General features: G+C 52.6%; 1 protein-coding gene across 1 annotated transcript in view; it reads right to left on the minus strand.

Annotated features, from left to right (window-relative positions):
* Positions 1-521: 521 nt before the first annotated feature.
* Positions 522-27,986, minus strand: part of PLXNA4 (plexin A4) — a 481,515-nt gene continuing 454,050 nt past the window's right edge. The window contains exons 26-32 of the mRNA XM_070788177.1: positions 23,558-23,661; positions 22,930-23,029; positions 21,406-21,596; positions 20,021-20,190; positions 15,790-16,002; positions 8,323-8,473; positions 522-6,017 (exon numbers count right to left, since the gene is read on the minus strand). Of these exons, the coding sequence (XP_070644278.1) occupies positions 5,922-6,017; positions 8,323-8,473; positions 15,790-16,002; positions 20,021-20,190; positions 21,406-21,596; positions 22,930-23,029; positions 23,558-23,661 (1,025 nt within the window). The 3' untranslated portion in view covers positions 522-5,921. The remainder of the gene's footprint in view (positions 6,018-8,322; positions 8,474-15,789; positions 16,003-20,020; positions 20,191-21,405; positions 21,597-22,929; positions 23,030-23,557; positions 23,662-27,986) is intronic.

Here is a 27,986-nt window from a genome sequence, read left to right on the forward strand (position 1 = left end):
TGTCCTTTGCAGTGCTCTTTAACTGTACCCTCTGTTTGGAATTCTACTCTTATAAGGGAGCCCTTCTAAAATGTGCTTGACTTATAAGATCAAAGATACCAACAAAAGAAGTTCTGATAAAGAAACTGGTGGAAGACGAGATGCACAGACCTCTTTGCCATGCGCATCTGTCTTTGTGATCCCTCCACGACCAACCCCTAATAGGGTCTCCCTGCTGTTTGGGGGAAGCCCTGGGGTTCAACAACACCAGGGGCAGCCTGGAGAGAAGTGAAAGAGGATATAGAGTGGAGGGAAGGTGAGGCTCACCTGACCAAGGTCACTCGCCCTCCCCCATCCCCACCCAGCTCACCGTCTCTGCCAGTACAAACAGAAATCTCGTTTTATTCATTAGGGATTCTGTTTTGTTTTGATTTAGGGTAGTCACCTGCCTACTCAAAGGATTTAATTGGACCTTAATGAGTATGTATTACTTTGACAACCAAAACATCCTTTACCTTATACAATAAAATTGGATACTCCCCTTAATTAAAAAATGATTTTATTGGGGAACACAAATTCATAGTTTAAAAAAAGGTCTCTCCTGAATGAAGTTTTACTGCAGAGATTCCTTTCTGAATGGGAGGCTGGGTCGTTCTGTTTTCCAGCACCATGACCGGAAGAGGCTCCCGGAGCGTCAGCCTGTCCCAGGAGCTGCCTCTACGGCGTCACCTACAGCTGTCCCTCAGTCTCTCTGTCTGTTGTAGGATGACTCGTTTGCTACACCTGTGGGGTGAGGCGGCACAGGGGGGAGGAGCAGGGTAGCACTGCATGCTCCAGCCAGCGAAAGTGCAGGGAAGCACCAAGAATGTCAGCAGCCCCTGGCTGCTTCCCCTGGCATGGCCCTGGCCCAGGGATATCTGGACCCATTTCTTTAACAAGTGGGATTTCCTCTGTCCCCCAGTCCCAGTTTCTCCTCAGCCCCTTGGAAGTCACAGGCAAAGAATTCTGTGTCCCCCCTACCCCCGGTATTTGGATTTTACATACACACCTGGGCTCCCTCCTTAAACTCAAACTCTTAACATACACAAACAAAAAATAAACTACAAAACCCCAAACCACCCATCGATGGTTCAAAGATAAAGGGAAGGGCTGAGAGACAAGGGGTCCTTAATGGTCTGTCCTGAGAGCCAACAGAGAGAGTGGGAAGCTGAAAGAAGGTTCTTGATGACTACATGAGCTAGAAGCAAGCAGAAGGTCCAGGAAGCAGGTGGGATCTGCCTGGGTCAGTCTACTGGGTGCTAGGGGCACCCTGGGGACTCTGGTACCTATCCATGGAACTGCCTCTCAGAGGTCCGCCCTAGGTTCTCATTGTGGAAGGGAGAGGGTGGCGCTGTTCCTGGAAGGACTATAGTCCAGGGTCAAGAAAAGAGTGTTTATGGGCTTTCTGTCTGCAGAGTGCCTCCCCAAGGTCCCTCTCCCTCCACAGGTCTCTGTGAGGTGGGAACGTCTATTCTTGATTAACAATAATTAACCTTAACCTTCACTAGGCTAAATATTTGACTTCGCATTCTGTGAGGTCAAGGAGAAGTGTCCCTTAGTCTTGAGAGAAGAGACGGATGGCACACAGAGCTTCCCCATTTGTAGGGTGGGAACGAGGCCTTGTTGAGGCTCTGAAAGCATCAACAGGACTTGCCTTGTGGAACGGAGGTCACTGGGGAAACCACTTCTATGGCTCCTCTGATGGGAGACCCACCAGGCCCCAGCTGTATCAGGGAGCCTCGAGGGGGGCAACTTTGGAGGGCAGGACAGGGCTGGGGTGGTCCCAGGAGGCTGGACTGAGGGCGGAGCTGTCCACCTGAGGCTGAACAGCTCCCGAACTTAGTGGATACATGGCCTTGGGGCAGAGCCTCACGTGCAGGGTTTGGGGGCACTCTGCTGGGGAAGGGGCACACTCAGGAGCCAGACATGCAAAGGGGATCAGAGGTTGAGGACCTATGATGAGGGAAAGGGGAGGGGGCAGTGTTGGGATAACACATCACACTGACCCCAGTGTTGGGAGGTGAGAGCTGGAGACCTTACCCCACTGCTGCCTGGGACCAGGCCTGGCTAGTCTGCCTCTAATGTTTAAACTGACTTGTCTCTTTCCAGCGTCTCTGGCCTCACTCACTCACCCATGGGCTCAAGAGAGAGAGGCTCTAGGCTGGCTCTGGGTGTGCACGGTATTCTCGGTCAATGGGATATCCAGGTTTTCCCAAGTCCCTGAATTCCAAACCACACTGAAACAAGGCAAGAGGAAGTTAACAGCCACAAAAGCCAGCTTCAGGCAGTGTTGCTATTTGTGGTGACCAGGACATGTCAGGGTCTCTCCTTCCAGGAAAGGACAAGGAATGGTAAATATGCCCACCCCTGGGGAGACTTGTGCCCTTGGGAGGGATGACCAGCCTGCAGCGAATTGTCCCAGCCTCTCTCTGCTCATTCTTTCTTAAATTCAGGACCTCACAGCATTTCTCCCTGCCTCTTACCATCCCATTTTGCTCCAACATTCAAACTCCTCACCTAATCCAAGTCGGTTATGTGTGACTGTGTGATCTCCTGGTACCATTTTAGACCCTGGTGGTTCCGAGGGGTTGAAGGAGTGAAAGAGACGGGATGAAAGGAAGGTGAGGAGACATGGCCTTTCCTCCTGTGCTCTCTGCCCAGGACTCTAGGAGTCAGATAAAGGTCCCACCGTGAACAGAACTGTGACCCGGCACATAAACTGTGACACGGAGGGGGGCCCTGAAGAGACCTCCCTCCTGCAGGACCCAGTCTGCCCAAGTCCCTTCTCTCATGCATGCTGGCCAGCACGGGGTCTCCGTCCTGCCAGGAGGAGGTTGGGGATTCCAGGGGAGGTTCGGAAAGAAGATCTGGGGGGAAAGAACAGCTTTTTTTTCTTTTTTTTTGATCACGCTGCCTTGTTTTTACTTTGAAACAGATCACACGTGCACCAAGAATCCAAACAAAAGAAATGGAAAACAAACAGCAAACGGAAAGAGAGTTCTTATGGGCAAGACGGGTTGTGCTCTGCATGACTCTGTCCTACTTCTCCATCCCCAACAGGCCGCAGAGACTTCGGGCAAACAAAGCACCAGAAACCACCACCCCACCAATTAAAGAAAACCTGCCCCAAACCCTCCCCCAGGAGACATGAGGAAACCAGGGAAACGTGCCCATCCTCCTCCCCTCTTTCTTCCTGACATTTCTTTGATGGGTTTGAGGTTTCTCTTATAATGAAAAACATAGGGAGAAAAAGTTTTGTACCGACAACAAAACAATAACAATAATAATAATCCAGTAAAAAAAAAAAAAGCTTCAGCAGAACCATGGTAACAGTCTTTTTCTCTGCTTGTTCATTTTTTTTTCTCTAACTGTGCAAAACTTAAAAAATAAATCAAAACACACTCACTTACGCACACACACACACAGCTTCCATTCAGCACACCTGTGTTAAATATGTTTGTGTCTTTCTTCTCCCCAACCCTTCACATGTGCAAATATATGTTAGCGGCCCAGGTGCCTCCTCAGCCTGCCTCCCACATGCTTCCTTCCTGGCCTGCCAGGCCTTGTAGCTTCTGGGGAGGAAATCAAATGATCAAGGGGAGAAATTCCACGCTTCTTCACCTGGCACTTCATTTGCCGAGACCTTTGGTTATGTTTTTCCCACTCAAAATGCGTCGCTTCTCACTCTCCTCTTCCCGTTGATTAGGCTACTTGCGTTTTGCCCATCACTTGTCCCGCTCGATGCTACATCATGCCCTGCTCTGTGTCACCACCGCCTGGCCTCCAGTCACGTCCAGGCTTCTCTCGGTCAGTGACCACCCTGATTTCCTATAGACAGGTGACTTCACCCCCCAGCATGCAGCACAGAAAACAAGTATGGAAATGTCCTGAAGTTGCAGAATGAATGGTGGGCAAGGGCAGAGAAGGGAAATGCTTCAGACCCTCCCCGCCTGCCCCCGCATAGGACCAGAAAGCTTTCTGAGCTCTCTGCCTACTCCCGGGTCAGACAGATACACACACACACACACACACATACACACACACACACACATGCATGTGCACATGAGATCTCACACACACACACATGCTCATAACCAAAGGGGCTAGGATTCTTCAAATATAGGGTGTTCCACAGATGTTGCTGGGAATGGTCTGGTCCCTTCCTCTTTCCATGAGGGGCCCCTTTGGAGTGGATGGCAGTGGAAGATGTCTGATGCTTGAGGAGTGAAGACAAGACTGGAGGAACCTCATTCCCAAACCCACAGATGCCTCTGCCTGTCTCCCAGAGTGGGGAACAACTTCACATCGGGGTTGCCTGGGGAGAGTCTATGGCCGAGACGGGACCACAGATGGAGAGATGGCATCTAAGGTCCTTTCAAGGTTACAGGTTTCCACGGCCCTCCATCAGACTGTCTCTCACCATAGCCCCTGCTCACCTAGGACGCACGTCTGAGCACGTATCTGGCTGGCTGGCTAAGACGACGTATCCGTGAATGGAAGGACAGAGGGAGAGACACAATGCCAGGGCCAAGGTCAGTGGTATGTCCCTCCTCCCATTTCCGGGCAGGTCCTTCCTCTTGATTCTTCGGTCCTCCCCAGACATGACAAACCTAGGGTTGAGTTTGGCTGGCATTTTGGTTTGTCTCTGAGAGGCTGTGCTTGCAAGTGTTTCTTCCCGGGATGACTGCAGAAGGGAGGAGGGAGGAGAGTGACTAAAGCGACAGCTGAGATGTTGATGAAATAATTCCCGGGGAGGTCTGAACAGTCCATCACAAAGTCATCTGCATAGCAACGGCACCAGACTCTGCAGGGAGTCAGGAGCGAGGCTGTCGGCCCCAACCTTCTCTAGACTTCTCAGGAAGGACGGTGGGGGTGGAGCCACGGGGACCACTGGAGGTAGAAGCTCCTGGATGCACTGGTGTTTGACCTTGACCCCTGATGAGTGATGACTAAGGAGGGTTGGAAGTGTATCCTCCAGACGGTGCTTGGGGGTCTGCAAGGGATCAGACCTCTGACAATGGCCGTGATTCGTTAGCATGTGGGGGTGAATGGAAAACAACCAGTTCTGCTTCCAGATAGATGCAACTCTCTTCTTTTCTCTCCTGCATGTTATATTTCTGCCACTATGAGCCACATCGGGAGGATCTCCATGGTGGGCTGTAACTGCTATTTCTCCTGTCTGGTTTTCCACAGGCCAGGACCGGGCAGGCAGGGCACCTATGGGCGCTCAGAAGGACTCCGAAAAGATCTGAAGGGGACAAGGGAGCCTCTGCTGCCAATCCCACATGTGAGAGGCAGCTTGCAAGGTGCCCCTCAACTCCTCACGCTCTCCACTCCAGCCATATGCAGGAGGTGCCGCCTTTCTTCCCAGAGTTGCAGGGGGACCCCGTGGAGATAGACACCTGAGCCAGGTGACACCTTCCCAGTGAAGATAACACTGAGCTCACTGCCTCTTCTCCAGGCCAAGTTCAAACCCACGTGGGGACTATGGAAAGACGGAAGGTGGGGTAACAGCATAGAAGCACCCCCATCCATGGCTCCTCATTCGTATCCGGGCCCTGCTGCTGCTGCTCAGGGTCAGCTGGGAAAGAGGGCCCCTCTGCTGTCTTCAGGTCAGGCCCCTTGGCGGGGTGAGGACAGGCCATCCTGGACTAACTTGAGGGTCGGCGGCTTGGTTCAGTCGTGTTGGCAGAGGAACTGAAAGAGAGGGGATCCAGGAAGGCAGGAGAGACAGAAACAGGCAGAGAGAGAAAGAGAGAGGGAGACAGCGCTGCTTAGGGGATGCTGCTGACGCCAGTCGGAACTTGCACTTGGTAAAGATGATAATCTAGACTGAGGCACGGCTTGGTGTGTCCCTCCCTCTGGTGGGGGAGGGGGGAGCGGGCGAGCTGGAAGGACGGTTCTCAGCTGTCTAAGCTCATGAGGGTTATGACTTGTTCTAGTTTGTAGGCCAGTTTCTGCTTCCCACACTGGTCATCGTGGTCCAGGGGTCCGAGGATCTGTTGAAGAGCCAAGAACAGGGTGGTTACCAGTTTGTGTGCACGTGTCTGTGTTCTTGGGGTATGCACTGACAGGGCTTGTGGTCAGAGAGTTTGGGAAGACGAGCGTGGGTAAAGCAGCCCACACAAAGTTGCTGGGGAGGCAGACGGCCTCCACGACTTGGGTGGGGAGGTGTGTGGGGGCGCTTGGGCAGAGGGAACCAACTCATGGGCATCCGTGTGTCAGTGAGCACAGGACGCCAGCACACACGTAGGCATGTCTGAATACACATGTACCTTTTGCTCCCTACGTACCACAGCTGAGAATGGGCAGAAGACACCTGTGCCGAGATGCTGCTGTTACCTCTAGGCTAAACAGCAGGGGGATCCACACCCAACGGAAACTACAGCGCTTAGTGTCTCAGGGCAACTATGATTTCACACTATCAAGACATCCCACTACCCTGTGAGAAAGGAACATCTTCCCATCAGCAGCCCAAGGCCTGAAATTCCACATGCAGAAAGTTATTTGACTCAACTTTGCCTGTTAGGAAACAAATATCCCTCGAAGAGTGATGTCTCAAGCTTTACTGGTGACAGACATCTAATGACCAGCATCTACACAGCCTTCGCTGAGATTCGGTGGTTGGTGGATGAGAATAACAGGGAGCAATTGTGGGTACAAGCAGGAAGATGTGTGGGAACCTGGCTCAGACTCAGGAGGTGTAGCACTGAATAACGGCTCCGCCAGTTTCTAGCTGGGTGACGCCGGGGCAAAACACGAACTCTCTGAACCCTCCTTTCCTTCTCTGTAAAACCTGGGACCTATGACCCCCTCTCTGAGTTGCTCCAAGAGAGGGCATAAAGTCACGTAACTAACATGAGCACCTGTCACACCATGCCTACTCCAGGAGGGGCAGGTGACAGACAGGGGTCCGGAACTAGGGAGTAGGGTGGGAGGGCAGCAGGAGAGAAGAGGAGGCTGAAGGCTGGAGGAGGGCCACCCAGAGCTCTGGATTTCCTGATCCAGTTAATCTATTTTTAATTGGGGAGACCAAGTCAGTTGCCAGCTTCTCAGCTGGCCAAGAACCACCAGTGATTGGCCCTGACATTTCATAAAGATGGGACATTTTCATGCTAACAGTAGAAGAGTGAACTTGGGAAGCTGGTGGCTCAGTGGGAAAGAATCTGCCTGCTGTGCAGGAGACTCAAGTTCAATCTGTGGGCTGGGAAGATCCCCTGGAGAAGGGCATGACAACCCACTCCGGTATTCTTGCCTGGAGAATCCCATGGACAAAGGAGCCTGGCGGGCTAGAATCTGTGGGGTTCAAAGGGTTGGGTATGACTGAACATGCATAAAAAGATAAAAGAGGACCGAACCTGCAGACTGATGTCCTTTCCAAGACGAGACAGTGGCACTCATACACTGGCCTACTCTGTGTCATCCTTACTTCACAAGTGGCCCCAGACAGGTGGAAACTGTCCTGGACCAGCAGTGGCCCACAGGCTGGCTGCGGGGTCCCTCTCTTAATGGACCCGCTGCCGACTTTCTCCACACTTGTTCACAGCTCATGGCCTGTGGGCACCAGGACTGGGCCCTGCTGGGGCTCCTAGATCCTCTCTTGGGGACAAGGCTGGGAGGACGTAGAGAACCCAGAGTACTGGCTTCAGCTCCTATTACTACCTTCCACTCAGAGAAGGTGGCTGTGCTGCTGCTCGGACATGGGGAGCCTGACTCTGAACCCACTTGGTCTGCACTGGTATGGCCAAGAAAACTCCTGTAGGCACCTTTGTGCCGGCCAAAAGATGGCCATGTCTGAAGGGGCAATGACCCCAGGTGAGGTTTCTTAACTAGGGAACACAGCAACTAAAGACAGACTCCAGTCTACTCTGTATCTATCCTGTTCTGATTCTACCCTATCATCTTGTTTCTATTCTATTCCTTATGACCTGCCCATGAATGTGAGGAACTGCTTGATTAAAGAGAATGAAGTCAGAGAGCGATATAGAAGAAATAAAGGAGAAGGAAGAAAAAAATAAAGAGAAAAATGATGAAAGAAACAGAGACTTGCTGTATATATCTGAAAAGAAGAGGGATTATGTAGAATTTACAGAATGGAACATTTCTAGCATCCCAGTCTTTGGAGCACAGCCCCCCAGTCCTGGGTGATAGAGTTTCCCCTGGCAGAAGTGGGTGGTGGAGGTGCCTGGGGTGGTGCTCTTGGGCACTGAAGCTGCTCCAGGCAGGAATATCTGGGTCTCTCCCCAGTCCTTCCCCAGGGGCCCCCGAGCACGGCAGGGCAGGGCAGGGCAGGGCAGGGCTCACCTCCTCACTGTACTTGCCCACGTAGGAGAAGATCTCGGAGAGGGCGCTCATGGTGTTGAACTCATTCATATGCATCCGGGACTGCTCAGCTAGGTACGCGTTCATGTCCTGGTCGCTGATGGCGGGCATCTTCCCGATGTCTGAGTAATACCTGTGGCGGCATGGGAGTGAGGAACTCTGCGTGCGTGTGTGTGTGTGTGTGTGTGCGTGTGTGTGTGTAGTGGGGGGCCCAGGGGAGAGACGGGTGCTCCCAGCCCTGGGTCTGGGTCCAGCGGATGCCTGTGTGTGACCTCTTAGGGACCACGGCAGGCTCTCTTCCAACTGGGCTTCAGAGTGCCCTCTGCAGCTCTGGATGCAGGAGGCAGGGAGAAGGGATTCAAGAGTGACCCAGACAAGGTCAGAGAGTGGACACAGTGGGGCAGGAGGAAGGACGGGCTGTCTCCTGCACTGGCTTTGCTCCCAGCTCCCACAGGAGTGATCCAGTCTGCCTCTCAGGTCCTTCTAACACCCCCTTCCGCAGATGCAGGAAGTCCCCTCCAGGGGCCTGAAGGCTCTTCTAAGCAGTTGCTCTGCCCTGACGTCGTCCCCATCTGTGAGTACTAGCGGGGAGAAGGGTGGGGCTGGGGGTGCTTGGTGGGGAGAGGCTGGGAGAAGGCAATCAGTTACTGTCACTTGCAGCTGTGCTCTCCTGTCAACTGGTTAATTAGATGCCAACATTTACATTTTTAATTTCTGCAGTTTGACATTTTATGCAGCAACCCCCAAATCTCCCACCAGAGGGGAGCTGTGTCGCGTCCTAATGAGGAACCAAAGGCCCCCCGGTGTCCCAAAGACAGCCACCTCTCCTGGGTGCTTCCGGCCGTGGGCCACATGGCAGAGAGGCACCTGCAGGGGTGGAGTAGGGTCAGGACCTCGGGGCAGCGCTCCCAGGAGTCCTCACGGTGTCTGCTTGGCCCACACTGAATGCCCATGGCTTCAATGCTGGGAACAGCAAGCCTGAGAGCTTAGAACAGAGGAGGGTGGCGGGGGACAGTCTCCAGGGTGGGGACCAGGGTGAGGCAAGTGAGGCAACTGGGGCACAACATTTTAGTCAAGTCACTCACTCTCACCTGGGCGAGCACAGGTGACCGTGAGGGGCCCTGGGTTCCCAGAACTCAAGGCTTGATCAGGGGAGCGGAGGGCACATTCCTGGAGGCGCTGGATCAGCCTCACCCTGGACCCCAGTCCTGTGTCCCTCCCTCCGCATCCCTCACTGCGTTGACTGTGAATCCATCTGTCCTGCGCTCTGTTCCCCGCCTCCACCTCTGCCCACTGGGGCCCACTGGAGCTGGGTGATAGGCTGGCAGAGGTGGCACCTATGTGCCACTCCAGCATCATGTTCAACACCCTGCCTGAATGACGGTTCCAGTTCATCTGCGCAGAGCATCCCCAGGCCAGCAAGAGTAGGCCAGAGCTGGGCTGGCTGCCCTGCTTGAGCCACAGCCCTGTGTGAAGGCTGTCACACGCCTGGGTCATGTGGACTTCCTTCCTTCACAAACTTTCGGTGTGGGGTCCTCTCTTCCCCTGCCCACCACCCCTCATCTCCAGAGCCATTGGGCCCCTTACTCAGCTCCTGGTCCTGTTTCACTCTAGGTCCTCTGCTCCATTCCAGAAGAGCCCACTCTCTGCCAGGCCTGCAACCCACCCCAAAACATCTTCACGTTCCTCGGAGTTCTGGGGAATGACACCCCAGGTACATGTACTCCAGTGAGAGACTGGATTCATTGCCACTATTGTGGAAGACAGTAAATGCAATGTTCTGTTTTATAGAGGAGACCTGGAGCATCAGCGGTGGCTCCAGCCCCGTCACGCTCAATGATATTTGTGCCATCGCCCCCTCGCAATTGTATGCCAACTGAGCAAAATACATTTGTCCTGTAAGAGGTCATGCCCAAAGCTCGCATGGGGGGAACAGGAACGGACGACTCCCTCATTTCTGTGTCCCGGCCAGCAGCCAGACGTGGCTCTGACAACACAGCTGGGTCCAGAGTGTCCTCTAGGCAGTCCCACTCTGTCACCACGGACAGTCAGAGCTACTGACTGTAAGGAAAACCCCAGCGTCCCCCTGGTGGGACGGCACTGTCATCAGAAGCAAAGGCTCCTGCCATTTCTGTTACCTGCTTGTGAAACCTTACAGGTAGGAGGATGGCTCTATCAGGCTTTCTGCAGAGAGCATCGGGGCTCCTACTGCGACCTGTGTGGTTCCTGGGCAGCCTGAGAGCCCAGGTCAGGGACCACATCGTCTCCCGCAGAAACAGCAGACACCCAGCACCTTGTCCTTTCTGAACGGCCTGCCTTGTAGTGCACTAAAAGCCCGGTCGGTTTCTCCGAAGACAATATTTAGAAAATGTGTTTGTGTGAGAGAAAAAGAGGGAGAGAGTGTGGGATGGAGTTGAGAGTAAAGTGGCGGAGGGAGGCCTCTGATTCCTCACCGAAGTTGGGGGGGAGGCAACCGGCCCCTCCTCTGCTGCCCATGTGCAGAGGGCCCCACCTGTCTGTGCCACACGCAAGCCCACCTGGGGATGGGCCACATGTTCTCATCTTCAGCAAGTTCTACATGGCTGAGCTGAGTGGCTTTGGAATGCTCGATGTCCTAGAGGAGTGTGGGGCGTCGGGTCTGGCTGACATTCAGCCTGGAGCTAAGTGGGCCTGTACCCAGCTGCAGGTCTCTGCTGCCCTTGCTTTGACCTCTCCCCGCTTCTCTCCAGGGCTTTACCTAACTGCACCCCTTGAGCCTCATGGCCCAGCTCTGGCATCTCTGTGCTGTGGGCAAAACTGCTGTCTCCTGAGCACCTGCTATGCAGGGGCTTTATGCTGGGCTCTGCCACTGAGCAGCCTTATTGATTGTGAAGAATGCAATTATGCCCCATTAATGAACTTCACACAAGTGTTCTTATCTGCTGGCTGCGCAGTGAGGAAAGGAAAGGTCAATCTGGACTCCTCTTCTTGAACTTGCTCCATGGGATGTCCTCCTGCAGGTGAGTCTTTCTCTAGAAGGGAATGGTGCTCTGAAAGTCTCCTGGGACCCACTCTCAAGCTGGCCAAGGACTGGCCCGCTGAGGAGGGGTGGAGCCCACCACTGGCCTTACCCAGCTTTCTTTGTTGTGCTTGGTCATACTAGGTGGGATGCCAGCACCATCGTGGTTCTGACATGGTTCTGACACTGGCCCTCAGGAGCTGCTACAAATCCAGCTGCCAATCACCAACAGCTGGATTCACTGCTGTGGACTAGTCTGCAGTGTTTCACATTCACAGGCTTCTATGAGATGTGCCCAATGTGATGGTGGCACCTATCTCTGTCTCTAGGATGGCCCCAGTGATTGAGAAGAGGGTCTCCAATGCCCTGAAGTTTTTGCAGAGCCCAATGTATCCTCACCCTTTCAACACCTCAAGGATGAAGATGTAGACACAGAAGACACATCTGAGGCTCTAATGTAGAGACGCTTGCCGTTTAGGGTCCTGCACAAAAGTCTTTTCCTCTGTGTTCATTCACTGGCCTCCCTCTGCTCCTTGCTTCCTGAGTCCCCACGAGTACAGTTCATGGTGCCTGCCTATCTGTATCTTCCTCGACCATGAAGGCCATAAGGGAAGGATCAAGACTAATCCATCCTGAGTGTTCAGTGCATCCATGATGGACACCATAAAATGTTTGACTCATGGATGAATGAATATGTTAATGAAATGTCCATACTTCACCTCCAGTATGGCTCCCAGGGTGAACTGTCACAGTTTTATATTTTGAGTGATGGCTTCTTTAGGTGGCATTTTTAAATAGTTAAAATTCTTAGCCTTTTTCACAAGTGACACAGGTGACAGACGGCATCCCAACATGTGGCACCCTTTAGTCCAGTTCCAAGGGGTCAACTGTGGTTTCATCTCACTCATTCCTATGTACAAAACCTGCGCCTGCATGCAAGGGAGGCTGGGGTTTACTCAGTTCAGTTCAGTCCCTCAGTCGTGTCTGACTCTTTGTGACCCCATGAATTGCAGCACACCAGGCCTCCCTGTCCATCACCAACTCCCAGAGTTCACTCAAACTCAGGTCCATTGAGTCAGTGATGCCATCCAGCCATCTCATCCTCTGTCGTACCCTTCTCCTCCTGCCCCCAGTCCCTCCCAGCATCAGAGTCTTTTCAAATGAGTCAACTCTTCACATCAGGTGGCCAAAGTATTGGAGTTTCAGCTTTAGCATCATTCCTTCCAAAGAACACCCAGGACTGATCTCCTTTAGGATGGACTGGTTGGATCTCCTTGCAGTCCAAGGGACTCTCAAGAGTCTTCTCCAACACCACAGTTCAAAAGCATCAATTCTTTCGCGCTCAGCTTTCTTCACAGTCCAACTCTCACATCCATACATGACCACTGGAAAAACCATAGCCTTGACTAGATGGACCTTTGTTGGCAAAGTAATGTCTCTGCTTTTCAATATGCTGTCTAGGTTGGTCATAAATTTCCTTCCAAGGAGTAAGCATCTTTTAATTTCATGGCTGCAATCACCATCTGCAGTGATTTTGGAGCCCCCAAAAATAAAGTCTGACACTGTTTCCACTGTTTCCCCATCTATTTCCCATGACGTGATGGGACCAGATGCCATGATTTTAGTTTTCTGAATGTTGAGCTTTAAACCAACTTTTCACTCTCCTCTTATTGGGGTTAATTTCTATTTAATATGAGAGGCAATCCCTCTAGCATGAAAATGTTACTGCTATTGGCAATGAGATAGGAATGACTACTAACTGTAACACACCAGTTTGGTGACAACACTGTTGACTTCTGTTCCTTAAGATGAGTGGAGTGGGTGGTTGCTACTGGGGAACCAAGAGATTCTTCTCCCTTACTCTAGATGTGACCATAAGCAAAACCCCTCATGCTTGGATGAAGGTGGCAAAGACTGGGAGTCTGCAGCGGGGCTGCCAACCACCAGTGCTGCAAGGAGGCAGGAATGGGATGAGGGATGCATGGGAGGACAAGTGGAAGGAAGGATGGGAGGGAGATGGGATGGGAGGACAGGTGGGAGGTTGGGAGGGGGTTGGTGCAGGGATAGGTAGATGAAGAACTTCTAGGAGGTGTGACAGCTTAGGTGGGACAGGATGACTCAGGCTACCCAACCAGCAGTTAGTAAGGCCTCTGGAATCCATATATGTTCCAAGTCCCTAGAAAGAGGGCCAGTCAGAGTAAACCCCATTTCTCAGTGGCACAGACAGAAGGCCCTCCCCAAATGCATGTAGAGCACACTCTACGTCAGCAAGGCCCTACGTATGGACTTCCTGTGTGTGCACAGCAGCCAGACCTCAAAATCAGGGGGTAGGAAAGCCCTGGCCATGAGAAAAGGGGGTTCTACCTTCACTTTTCTGACCTTGAGGCTGCCGGGGCCCTCAGCAGGCCAGCCTCCTGGTGAAGGGAGGGTGGAACTGATCACCAAAGGAAGAAGGTCTCTATACATGATCTCCAGACCAGGGCGTGCTATTTCTCATCCCCTTCTTTTTGCACCCTCATCCCATAAGGAGAGGAGGAAGAATTTGGGACCCCAAACAAGTGAAAGATGACTTTCCTGAGAGTGCCATTGGTTGCTAAGAAACTAGTGAGATAAGAAATGGAAACCATCAAGGCACTCCTAAAAATAACCAGATGGACTGGGGTGACTCGTGACCTGTAGCAGCTACATGGCCCACCTCTCATTTAGCACCAAGCAAGAGGGAGACCGTTCGCCCAGAACTTGCATTATTCTCACCACAGTGTCCTCTAAGCAGATGTTTCGTCAATGCTCCCCAGCCCATCTCATCCTGGCCTTCTCCCTCCCTGCCCGAGGTCCTGTCGCATTGACACTACACCAGGGCAGGGATGCCCAAGAGCCCAGCTGCTGCCTCTTTCTTTTTTCTCTTCACTGAAGAGCCAGCTGACCACACGGGAGAGCTCGCTTCTGGCAGCTCTGTAGTCAGAAGAGTGAGCCACTGGCGATGCAGGGGGAGGCAAAAGCCTCTTTGGTGACTCAGACATAATCAGATACAAGGACAAAAGAGTGAGCGCTCTCTCTGACAGCCAAGGCTGGATGCGCACCACAGGCACCAGCAGGAAGGGGTGGGGGAGAGATCAAGGGGCAGGGGGAGAGGGAAAACACAATGCAACTCTTTCAGCAGAACTAGGGTGGGATGGTCAGTTTTTGTGACTGGGAATGGCCAGGATCTCACCCCCTCTTGGTTATTCCCTGTATAAAGGAAGGCAGTTTTCAACTTATAAAGATGGGGACTGTGTCTCTACCATGAGCAAAACGGTATTGTTCATTCTGTCTCAGTTGCCGAGTTAAGAACAACTCCTGGTTTCTTTGACTCTTCAAAAAGATCCAAAATCTGAGCCTCCATCCAGGTTTCCTGTCTTTAAGCTTGGAAGAAAGAGAAAGGGACTCTAAACTCAGAATCGCCATGGAGAGTTGTGCAGGCTGTTCACTGCACAAAGGTGGGGGTAAGCTAGGGCATACAGTCAGCCTGTCACTCAACAAACCACACATTCTGGCGTGGGGCCACATCCTCTGGTAGGAAGGAACACCTTCCTTAATTCGCATGGACACCATATGGGTTGGCAGAGGCCCTGTCTAAAAGGATTGTAAATGGTAGAAAGATTTGGGAGTCAGTTGAATTTGGGGATCTACTTTTCTCTTGGCCACATAAGTCATCTTGGACTGATTACTCAGCCATTCTATATGTATACTTCACCTTCATGGGCACAGAATGAGGTTATAAAGCCTGTCCTCTTATATTCCAGTGCTGCTGTGATGAATAAATAAATAGACTTTCAGCTGGTTGTCTAGCTCAGGTGCTTGGCATACGGAGCTGATGCGACCCAGACAAACCATGAATGTTGTTTATCGTGAGTTAGCTTTGTGCCAAGAGAAACCCAGCTTAATGGCATACAGGTGCCCTCCCCGCCACACACACAGGTGCACAGCTGAGGCTGGATTAGATCAGGGCCTGAAGCATCTAGAGCTCATTGCCTGAGCATCAAGGGACAGCAAGAAGCTCTTCAGGGTTACCATGACATCCCCACAGGACACTGGAAGAACTGCCAGATGGACAGGGCTCCAGTCTGTCTGTGGCAAGATGTTATTCGGTCCCTTGAAGTCTTTTTTGTTTTTCTTTTTTTGGTGAGCGTTAGAGCAGTGGACTGTACTTCTTCCTTGGGCCTAGGAAGATCTGGGTCCTCCACGCAGGGGAGTAGAGCATCGTGGCAACTTCTAGCCATGTCCCATTCTTTTTTTGACTGACAACACCGGGTTCTCGGGCTGTGGGTGTCCCAGTGCAGGATGGGGCTTGGTGCAAGGACCAGCCTGCAAGCTCCACCCACTGCAGAGGGGAAGGGGGCCCCCCTACACACCCCCAGAGAATTGCCTGCTGCAGCCAGGGTCCTGCCTGAGCTCCCTGGGCCAGCACTCACCTCTCCACCCAGTTCTTGTAGCTGGGGATGTCCTTGGCATAGAGCAGCTTGTTGGAGGGGGAGTCCTTGCCCAGCCGGTGCTCCGATGTGGAGCACGAGTCCATGAAGGTCTGGGCCACCACGGAGAGGCAGGCGTCGGTGATGCTGTTCTTGTGGATGTCAAACACGAATTGGGGGTTCTTGATCATGTTGACCCAAAACCGCAGGGGCAGGCTGTGTAGAGGGAAGAGGCAGATGGTCAAGGGAGATGGGGTGGGAGAGCTGGACACTGACCCAGAGAGGTCCCTGGAGGCAGAGAAAAGGCTGGGAAGCAAGCCTTCTGATGGGCCTTTCTCCATGCCATCAGTTCACCTTCTGGGGAGCTGGAGATCAGCAGTGTTGAACAGTCCATTCAGAGATACAGTGTTGATGGGCACTGGAGGTCTCGATGCCCAGCCCAGACTGTAGGACTCCCCAGTGGCCCTGAGAGCACAAGGCTTTGGGGTTCGAAGCAGTCATGACAGGTGCTAGAAAGTGGAATGTCTAACTCTCTCTCCCACTGTCTGCCCCCACGTTAGATACAAAACATATCTGGTTGGCAAATCTTAACTAGCCTGGAACCTAGGCTATTTATTATTCTCTGTCCTCACAGTAACATGTGGAAGAAGCACATGTTCTTCTTCCCTGAAGAAGGAACACTCTTCCTCTCCGCCTGGCCTAATCAATTTGTTTTTACATGGTGAGGGCCCTGGCACTAGACAGTTCAAGCAAAACTTACTGATTCTCATCTCCAAGCTGGCAAGCTGAACAAACCCCACTTCTGGCTCTCACCTGCCCCATTATGTCCTCTCCTTCCTCTCCCTTTCTTATAGTCAGCATCTACTCTATACCAAGAGCCATGCTAGCAGCTGTGGGTACAGCGTGAATAAGACCTATCCCTGGTCCTTGAGAAGCCTGCATTCTGGTGGGCTCATGGGGAGGTCAGGCACGCAATCAAGAATTTTAGGTGCTGGACCCAGAGGATGGAGAGGGTCCAGTTTAAGACCTAGGTTGGTGTGATCAAAGCTACCCAGAGGGACGTGTCCGGAAGTCCGGAAAGTCTTCACAGAGGGGACCACGCTAAATGGTCTCTGTTTTAAAGATACAGAGGTGTTCTTTAGCTGAATGAAGCCTGGAGGAAGAGGGCGAGGAAAAGGAGGAGGAAGGAACCTCCAAAGGGGAATCAGTTCAACAAACAGGACGTGAAACATGCAGTGCGGTCTGGGAACCATAAACCCTCTAGCTATATGCTAGAAAGGATCCTGGAGCATTGGGTAAAGCCTGCCCACGTGCCCCTCTGTGACTACATTCCGCTGCCTCTCTGATCCTGCAACTGCCATCCAGCCTATGGAGACGTAGATGAGGAAGTGGGATGGCACCCAGCAAGGGATCACTTATTTCCCTCCCTCTGCCCCCACCTCCTCACCTCCTGCCATGTGCCCTGATGTTTTATTGTTGTTTTGGTTGCTGTTCTCACGGTTGGTAATAGTTGGTAACAGTCATAATGTTCCTATGTGTTTGGCTTGCTTCTTAGAACTAAAAGTCTTTTGAATTACATTATTTCAACCCAGCAAGAACAAGATGTCTATATTCGTTGTATCTTCCAGCAGCCAGCATATACATAAAACAAATGCTAAAATACAGTAAGACCTCATGTTCAAGACTGCCAATCAATCAACAAGTATTTATTAAGTTCCTACGAAGTGTGCTCTGGAGCCAGCACTGAGGTCTAACAATGTTAAGTGGCCCTCATTTCATCCTGGGAAATCCAAAGAGCAAATAAAGGGATGGTAAAAGTTCTGACACTCGGGGGAAAGTCAGGGTCACTGCAGCTGCCCAGGGGAGACCCTGAGAGCTTGGCTTAGAGCCCTGGATGCAGGGTTGCCCAAATGATGAAACCTCCAGTCACATCTTCCTGCTTCCCGAAGTTCAACATGGAGAGGGACCCTGGAGCCCACACTTGCCACATGGATGTTTCTTTCCAACACTCTCCTTCCTTCAGCCAGTTGTGCTGACAGGCAAATCAAACAGGGAAACCACAGCAGCTCCTGCCTAATGAAATATTAGCATATTATTAACATTAGTGGTGGCACTAATCTCTGGTTGATTGCAGCCACTCAGGCTAAATGAGCAGGAGGTTTATTTAAAAGAGAAAAGGCAGGGGGATGAGGAGGAAGGGGGCAGGGGAGAGGGTGAGCTACAACTTTGGCCAGGAATAAGGAAACAATCTCTTTCCAATCAGGAACAATGGACCCTGAGTCAGTATGTAGACCTCATAATTCCTGGACTGACTGAGTCTTGCGCAGGTGGCCATGGTCAGGGTTGGGGAAGTGTGTTCTCTGGTGAGAGGACCTGAGAGTTGGTACTCCTGCCTGACTGCCCTTCACTGGGACCGGAGCTCTTTCTGAGAACAGCTGGCACTTGGAAGAGCTGGAGGGAAGGAAGACTCTGCCCTCCCCCCGAAGGACTTTATTGGATCTTGGAGGTGGATTTAGCCCAGTGGGAGGTGTATGCTCATTTAGATACCATTTCAGGGGATGCACTTGTAAAGGTTACAAGGGCATGGTCTGGAAATAGCAGCTCTCCCAGGATAAGGTCTGGACAGGGCATTTCTTATATTCTGAAGGCTGCAGGCATTCAACTCAGGTGGTAGGAAGGAAGACTCAGTGGCAGAGAGAAGCAGATTAGGTGGGTCAGGGACATGCCCTTGGAACAGCTCTGCAGAGTCATTCTGTAAAGGTGTGCAGAGTCAAATGCAATCCTTCTTTTTTTTTTTTTTTTTTTCTGGCCATGCCATGTGGAATGTAGGATCTTAGTCCCCAGACTGAGGATCAAACCCATGCCCCCTGCATTGGGAGTGCAGAGTCTTAACCACTGGACCACCAGGGAAGCCCTCAAATGCAGTCTTACCTACGGGCAGTCACCGGGAAAGGCCAGACCTGCAAGCCTTTCAGAAGAGGGAGCAGCCTTCACCTAGTGCTGGACTAGATGGGATCCAGAGTCTAACTGTCTTATTTCCGAAAGGTCACAAGAACTCCACAATGTACCCCGAATTACCGTGGGAGCAACCCTACTCTTCCGTTTTACATCCAAAACTGTTCCTGCCTGACTTTCCAAATTTAGTGGAGATGCACTATTCTTCAGGGGAGAGAGGAAGCCAGAGCATCCTACCCTGAATAACATTCCAATGCCCCAGGCTGGGACCCTGGGCTGTCAGGGTGGCTGGCTGAGCCCTAGTACCATGTCAATCCTGGCAGTTGGCAGGTGCTACTCTGAAAGAATGGGCTGGGGAAGAACACCCCAGGACAGGGACTGTGTAAAAGCTACTGGGAGGCGATTCTGGAACTAAAGGGACTAAATATAAGACGGCTTTACCCTAGGTGGAACTCTCAAGTAGAGACCATCTTGGCTCTGCATCTCCATCAATATTTATTGAGTCCCAGCTCTGTGCAAGATTCCGCCACGACAGCTGCATACTGATGTCTGACCTTGCAGTCTCAGTGAAACAACCGACACATGAACGAAGGGAAAGGCGGATAAAGGCTAAAGGAGAGAGGGGACCGTGATGAGACACCTACAGTGTCATTTAAGAGTTAGAGGCTCCCCTCGTCTCAAAGACACCCTAGTTATGGGACAGTCCCTTCCCCAAAGGGAATTCTGAAAAGGGAAAACCATGTCTTGAATGAACTGGAAAGACTCCCATGTTCATCTAGGTGACTCCTAGCTGTGCTCCAAACTCCATTTAAGAGTCTCTGTGAGCTCCTGCCTGTCTACAGCCCGGCTGCACACACGCACTCCACATCCTCACATGTGCCCCTCTATTCAAACAGCTGCCGTCCTGTCAGCCCACGGAGGGCAGGAGGCACGACCCGAGTCTTTGCAAACTCAGGGTCCAGCATGTCAGGCACAGGGGAGGGACCAGGATGTGAGAGCGACCTGGCTGTGACATCTGGCATGCTCATGTTTGCTCATTTAGTTGGTTTAATGTTTGTTGACTGAAAGAACCAATGACAAAGATGGACGACTCCACTGAGGGAAGGGAGAGAGGAAGTGAACGCCCAAAAGGACCGGAAGCAGGTGGAGCCCCACAGAGCGCCTGCGCAGAGCTGCCGCAGCGGGGAAGGCGGGCTGGCCCCTTCTGCTTGTCTCCAAGGCCGACCATCAACTCGGGGGTGGCCTCTCCCCGTGCGGCTTCCACTTGCCCTTCACTCACCAATTGCTCTTCCAGGTGTGGCGGACGTGCGGGTCGTGGATGCTGTGCTTGTCCGCCTGCTCGTCCAGAAAGTCGAACATGTACTTGATGGCCAGGGGCAGGGCCGAACCGCGGTGCGCCGTGCTGAAGATGGTCTCGAACAGGTCGTCCACGAACTTCTGCAGCGTGCCCTGCGGAGGGGACCAAGTTCACAGTTCGCCCGCCCTGAGAGCTCTGAGGACGGGGCTGTATGATCGCCCGGCCTCCCAGATGGCGGAGGGGAGGGGAGGCCAGCACACAGCCAGGCCTGCTTGGGTAAAATCGCATAAGCGCGTGCAAAGAATCTGCACCCTCCTCCTGCCCGCTCTCATCTGTCTCGGAGCAGCTTTCCATTTCCCCGGCACGTGGAAAATAGATATAACACTGATGACTGGACCTAAGGAAGCCTCCCTCTGCCAACACCGCGGTTTGGTTTTAACACCCTTCGGTGGTGTTATTTTAGCACTTTTCACAAATGCTAATGAACAACTCACTCGGTCAGAGCAGAGAAGCACAATCTGCTGGTTCTGTTCGGGCATTACTCACGTCAGCTAATGAACAGTTTACTCATTTGGATCCACAAAGAGCAGAGCTGGGGCCAGTCTCGGGCCTTGTGGGACTAACTGTAGGCACACAGGGTCCCCAGAACCAGGATTAGAAAGGGGGCCTGCAAAGTCACTGATGGGGCCGCAGTTTCCACCACTAGAGACTGTATATGACACCCCAGAGATATATAGCCAGTCTTCCAGAAGGCATGGCAGAGGACCAGGAATGCACATGGCTAGTGTCTCTCTATTTGAACAAGGGCAAGAGAAGGGATTGGAGAAGGCAATGGCACCCCACTCCAGTACTCTTGCCTGGAAAATCCCATGGGCGGAAGAGCCTGGTAGGCTGCAGTCCATGGGGTCGCTAAGAGTCAGACATGACTGAGCGACTTCACTTCACTTTTCACTTTCATGCATTGGAGAAGGAAATGGCAACCCACTCCAGTGTTCTTGCCTGGAGAATCCCAGGGATGGGGGAGCCTGGTGGGCTGCTGTCTCTGGGGTCACACAGAGTCGGACATAACTGAAGTGACTTAGCCGTAGCCGTAAGAGAAGGGATGGAATCGAGACTTCAGACTGCGTGCCAGCCTGGATGTATGGGAGGGGCTGGCTGCAGGACTGGGTTGAGAAGAATGCTGAGGTTCTGTGCTGGGAAGGAGATCAGGCTGATGAGCAGGGCCTGCATGGATGGATGACTGAGGTGGGGGTCAGGGTGGCACCAGCACAGATGCTAGGTATTTGCCAGCTCTGACATTTCTGTGGGGTGATGACACCCCACCCCATAACCCACCCGCACCCCACACCCTGGCTGACGTCCTGTACCTTAGTGGCCAGCAGTCGTGTAAGATAGATTTCAGACACCATCTTGCTCCCCCGGTCCCCCTCCTTCTGGTCCCCGTGCTCATGGTTCTTCACCAGGTGCCACATCTTGACTCCGCTCTCCAGGTCAGGGGTGATCATTGGTGTGCGCGAACGGAGGCTGTCGGGGCTGCCCGTGTACCGGATCATGTTTTCTGCCAATGCAAGGACCCAGGCGGGTAAGGCCACCCAGCCTTCCAGCCTATTGTTTATGATACACCTCGGCTCCAGCTGAGGCCAACTCTGATCCTTCTTGCCTCTGGAGGCGCTTCTGTCCATTCCTGAAACTGGAACATCTTTTCCACCGCCTCCAGGAAATTCTCTGTGTCTTGTCCACCCAATCGGATTCCTTTCCCTCTTGTACTTGCATCTCTCCAGCCCTTATGATTCAATTTGTAAAAAATACAAGCTTGTCTCTTTTTGTACTTTCCTTGTAAGAGCTCTCAAGTCTCAGGATGTGTTCTGTGTCGCCAATTAAGTACCAGTGAAAGAGCTCGGGGTGGTGGTCGGGGGGGAGGGAGAGGGGGCCTTCCCCTGTGGCGTCAGTGGTAAAGAACCCACTTGCCAATGCTGGAGACACAAGTTCTATCCCTGGATGGATCGAGAAGATTCCCTGGAGGAGGGCATGGCAACACACTCCAGTATCCTTGCCTGGAGAATCCCATGGACAGAGGAGCCTGGCGGGCTCCAGTCCATAGGGTCGTACAGTCAGACTGAAGCGACTTAGCACGCGCTCCTGAAAGAGCTGGGACCCTGTTTCCCTTAACCGGTGACTGACCAGCTGAGTGATCGCCCTGCCACTTGTGTACCTTCGCCTGCCTCTCTCGCCTGGACCATTTGTCTGCTGCAACAGGTGTGGTGAGATGAGTGCCGAGCGGGAAAAGAAGAGGCAGGTCCCACTGTGTGCAGGCACCACTGTGTGTTGTCTTCTATTTCCCAGAACCGTCTCATGAAGCTGGTGGCTTTTTCAGCCAGTTTTGCTGGTAAGAAGGCACCGGGGCGTCCAGCCCACCTCTGGCACCCTTCTCCCCACCCTGAGGAGCAGAGACCTGGGTCTGTACCTTCCCTCAACTGCTTCATAGTGTGTGACCTTTACCCGTCATTTAGCCTCTGTGCATCAGAGTTATCATTTGCTAATCTGCATAACAGGGGGAAATAATAATTATTTAATTCACTGATTATTATGAACCTGACGTTTGATAATGAGTTATCACAAACGTGGAAGCATCTTAGAGACTGTAGGACGCTCAGGAAGGTTAGACTTTCTTCTTGTTTCCAGGGATGAAGCTCCTGCATCAGAGTCCCTGCTCAGAACCAGGAACCTTCTTTTGCGTACAGTGTGCCTTTCTGGGGGCCAAGCTGCCTAACTCCCCGCATCCCTCCCCACTCCCTATCCCTGGCACCCACTATCTTCCAGCAGTGCTGCCATGGTGACCACAGCTGCTCAGGGGGCATCCTTTCTTCCCCAGAAAGATTTGATGAACTCACCATATTTACTGGCTGAGGTCCTGGAGACAGTGGAGTTGTTCACTGCATTGTAGGCTGTCACTTGCTTGGACACTAAGGCCACCACAGAACCATCTGGCACCTACCGGGGAAAGGCAGGTAAGGGCCTGGTCACAGAAACTGCCACCCAGTCAGGACGAACGTGGTCCTTGGGGACAATCAGGGCCTCACTGAGAACCAGGGGATGGAGGAGGCTGTCAGTTTTCCTTTGATGAAACAGGACAGATCTGAGTATAGAACTGTAGTCCATGGTGGGGCTCACTCTTGGAGTGACTCAGGCAAGAGCCTCTCACCAGCACCCTCTGTCCTTATGCTTCCCTGGGACAGCACCCAGCCTTAAACTCCAGGGCTCACCTAAGAAAGGCTTTTGCTCAGGGTCTTTGCCCATGCCCTGCAGGAAGCGCACACCCAGCATGCTATCTCCAGGAAGGTCAGGGTGTCGTGGGGTCCCATGTTTTCCCTGGGTCACTAAGGGCACACAAAGTGCTGGTGAAGAAGTGGGTTTAGGGCTTGGTAAGAACCTCAGGATGACCCTGTTATTCACCGACAGAGACCCCCAGGGACCTGGCTGCCTAGCTTGCTAGCCCCTCCCCATCCATGGTCCCCTCACCTGGTAATGTGCCAGGGTGTTGAGTCTCTTCCAGTCATTCTCAATCTTAGTGGTGATGTCTTCATCCTGCAGGATCATCCTCGCCCCGCTTCCTTGTCGCCACTCTGTAGGGGGAACAGTTCCATCTCAGACAGGCCCTTGGGCCCCTCCCATGGGACCCTGAGGACCCCTGTGCAGGCAAGTGCACGGCACCACCTCAGGGTGCCTCCAAAGACAGTCAGGTGCTCGCAGATGCTCCCAGAGGAGGGGTGCAGAAGCACAGGGGGACCCTGATTCCCAGGTCTGGTTCTCATCCCAACAAACTATATGACAGACATAGGAATAATGTCACCTCCACTGCCCACGTGTTCCTGGTGGGTGGCCACATCGGCAAGAAGTCAATGCTGATTAAATGAATGAAGAAGGCAGGGGGCTTCCCTGGAGGCTCAGTGGTAAAGAATCGTCCCACCAAAGCAGAAGACACGGGTTTGACTCCTGATGTGGGAAGATCTCACTCTGCCGTGGAACAGCTAAGTCCAGTACACCACAGCTACTGAGCCTGTGCCCTAGAGTCCAGAAACTGCAAATACCGAGCCCACATGCCACACCTACTGAAGCCTGGGCATCCTAGGTGCTCTGCAACAGGAGAAGTGACTGCAAGGAGAAACCTCTGCACCGCAACTAGAGAAAGCCCACATGACAATGAAGACCCAGCACGGCCAAAAATAAGTATTAAAAAAAAGGCACGTGAGGACACTTAAGGACATACTAAGCAAATGCAAGGTGGCATCACCAGTGTCACGTACTCTTTGCTTGACTGTGAGGTCTTGGAGCTAACGAGACCAAGACGGCAAATTCCACCACTAGGCACCCTCTTCCTATTCCAGGGGTGCGACTTGGACCCAAAAGCCAGCAGGTGGGCCAGTCTTGGCAGAGAGATTGAGTAAATGTACGTGGAGGGGCCAGCAAAACCTATCCTCACACCCAAGAACAGCCACAAAGTCGATGTGGAGAACAGCATCTTGGTGATCTATCCGACACCTAATTTTCTTTGATGCCATAGGTGTACGGTTACCTCCCACCTTATCCTCATGGGTCCCAGACACCTACACACATGGGTTCCCTGATGGATCCCACATGGGGGAACAGGAGACTGTTTCTCATCTGCCAAACCCTCACCGCCACATGTGGTACAAATCACGTGGGGATGGGGACACGCACATTCCTGTCCTGAAAAGTTCACACATGGAGACCCAGGTGCAAGCCAGACACAGACCAGCTCTCGTGCACGAATGCATCCACATCCACACACGCACACATGCTCACATGCACACACCAGAAAGGAAAACGGCCTTCTCAATTCAAGTACAACATGTGTGTCTGCCAAAAAGCCAGGAATCTGGTTTCCAAGCAGCCATGACCCCACTCAGCGCCTCACAGATGCTGAGATTCTGAAACGGGTGAGAGCACCGGGTTTTTGCGGCGTGCGGGTGGGGGCTGGCGTGAGTTACCCTCTGTCCTGGTCTAACCCCGCCTTGGATTTTTTACTGTGGCTCCACAGACACACATTTCGGCTTCTCTCCCCTGTTCTCTCCTGTCCAGCTGAGGGAACATGACTGATTCCTTCCTGCCTTGTGCACTTGGCATGGCCAGTGCTGCAGATGAGAATCCGGCCCAGGAAGGGAGCTGCCTGCCTTCAGCAGGAACAGAGATGTTCCTAACAGCCACGTCCATGCCTCTAGCTCCCGAGCTTGTCTGCTGCCTGGTTTAGAGCTTCTTGTAGCAACAGGCTGTCCCAGGAATGAAAACATGAGGGTGCCATGTGGGTTCACTGGAGCAGAGGAGCCTCCAGAGGTCTCTGGGGACCAGCTGTCACTTAGTGCTGTTGACGGCACGGCTGGACTCGATCACGGTGGTGAGGGTCTGGGGGCAGGTGGGGTGGTATGTAAAAGGGCAGATGCCCCACTGGGGCACCTGGTCATCAGCATTTTGTTTGTTTGTTGTCATGTTGTCTGTTGTGGGTTTTTTGTTTTGGATTTTATGCAGGTAGGTATGAGTGCATGTTTTTTGAGTGGTTGCAGTGGCGTGCTGCAGTCCATGGGGTCGCAAAGAGTCAGACAGGACTGAGCAACTGAACTGAACTGAAGACTAGCCTGGGCCAAGGATAAGGCAGGGACACACGTTGTCCCAGTTGCACAAAGATAAATGGCCCTGAATGATAAAGCCTCGTGGGTCTCCCCTCTTGCCTTGTGAATGGTGCCAGGCCATTAAGTCAGAGGAGAACACATGGATGGGGGCCCAGAAGGCAGGCAGTGCTCTGCATGCTCCACATGGGAGCTGGAGGAGGAACAGGGGCCCAGCTCTGGACACTAAGTCTCCTGGCCAGGCCCGAGGGTAGAGGACTGCGCTTCACTAAAGAGGCCATGGGGCTGGCCAGGATTAAGTGGGGTAAGGTACCCACAGAGGGCCAGCTTGCTGGTGTGCACTGGCTCCCTTGCCAATGGCTCTGTAGCACCTCTCAGGGGGATGTAAACAAACCAAACCACCTGGGGGACCGAGCAATGACAGCTGGTGACTTAATGCTGGAGCTGGACGCAGAATTCCTCGCTATACAACTGCCCTGAAGTTGTGCAGTGCGCAGCCTGTGCGGCCCTATGCAGCAGCCCTGGCTCTGAATCGTGTCCAGCAATTATGTAAGCAAATGAAAGTCAGTCTGCCTCTCTGCCCTCGACTGAAAAAATGTAGGGCAGAGTGCGGCCATCCTCCCCCGACTCAGGGCAGCCAAGGGATGATGGCTTGTCCTTGGGAGTACAAAACTGATGCCACCAGATGCCCAGCAGCAGGGCTAGCCCAGCACGTGGCACACAGTAAGTACCTGATGAGTATTTATTACATGAATAATACATAAGTGAAAAGAGTGAAATAGATGAATAGATGAAAGAGGAGAAAGAGTAAGTGACTGAGTAACGGTGGCTTATTTTCCAAGCAGTGAAAGGATTTTCTACCCGTGGGTTGCTGCTCCATGGTGGGCAGACAGCAAGCTACAGGTCAACTGTGAGCTGAGCTGTTAGAACTTGGGACAAAGGTAGAGCTGACCTCCAGAAGCTCAGCTGGGCACATTCACTGCCAAAGTGAAAGTTCCCTGGAATGATTATCACTCGTTCTTCCAGTTTTACAACTGGGAAATTAAAGAAGCAGGTTGGGAAGGCAGACCTGGAGGTCACTGCAACTTGGAGCTCTGTAGTGTGGTGCTCACCACGTGTGTGAGCCACTCAAGTGTTGGGGGTGTGGACAGTGATGGCTGGACTGGAGCTTGGGCTGTGACCACACTGGGATGCTGGTGGGTAGCTGCCTCCCCTCAACTCCAGACTCTGAGCTCCAGGAATCCCAGTGGGACACAGCCCTTCCACCTCCACAAAATCAAGTCCATGCGGATGGGGTTACATGCCTTCCACGCTGGCTGAGGCTTGTGGTCAGTGATATGCAGTGGGCAGCAGGATGGTCAAGGGCGGCAGGAAGCCTGCCCATCACTGTTATCAGTGCTTAGTCACATGTTTAGGGGCTGTCAGAAGAGGTGTCCTGTCCATTGGTCCTGCCAGCCCCGGCCCCTGCCTCTGGGGTGCCAGCGGGCAACAGGGAGGCAATGACTATTGTCTTTTTTGGCAACTATCTCAAAAAGTTAAGAATGTTCCTCCAAAGGCCAATATGATGATAGAAAGCTGGAGAACACTTAGTCCTGCTTTCAGATCTCTCGAGTGAAGTGAAGTGTCAGTCACTCAGTCGTGTCCGACCTCTTTGTGACCCCATGGACTGTAGCCCACCAGGCTTCTCTGTCCGTGGAATTCTCCAGGCAAGAATACTGGAGTGGGTAGCCAGTCCCTTCTCCAGGAGATCCCGACCAAGGACCTAGGTCTCCTGCATTGCAGGCAGACTCTTTACCGTTTGATCCACGAGGGAAGCTCTCTTAGATCTCTCAAGCCTGTTATTCTCCTCCTACAGGAAAGATGCTATGTGCTTTTTCCCCTGAAATATCAGAAAGGTGAAAAAGTGAAAACCTCTGTTCCATCTCCAAACCAATCCTGAAGAATGAACGCAAGAAATATGGGAGCCTGGTGTTGGCAGCTTCATCCCTGGGACATGCAGGAAAGAAGAGAGGCCGTGGGTGGCCTGCCCAGCTGAGCCGGAATGAAGAAGTATGGATGCAACATGAGGGCAGGGCGTCCCTGGCACCAAGTGACATAAGTGGGCTAAACCCATCCCTCAATCTCACTCTTCTCTGCCCAGGGTCCTCAAACTCACCTGTGGCCTGAACACATGTCATTTCCATGTCACTCTTTTCCTTCCTTTTCTGAAACCCCATATCCAAGCCAGCTAGGGCCTCTCTTTCCCCAGACTCACCATGGGGTATCTCAGGAAAATCAAACAGGGTAGGCTCCGCTTTCTGGAATGC

This window comes from Bos indicus, chromosome 4 (assembly GCF_029378745.1).
Source record: "Bos indicus isolate NIAB-ARS_2022 breed Sahiwal x Tharparkar chromosome 4, NIAB-ARS_B.indTharparkar_mat_pri_1.0, whole genome shotgun sequence".
NCBI lineage: Eukaryota > Metazoa > Chordata > Mammalia > Artiodactyla > Bovidae > Bos > Bos indicus.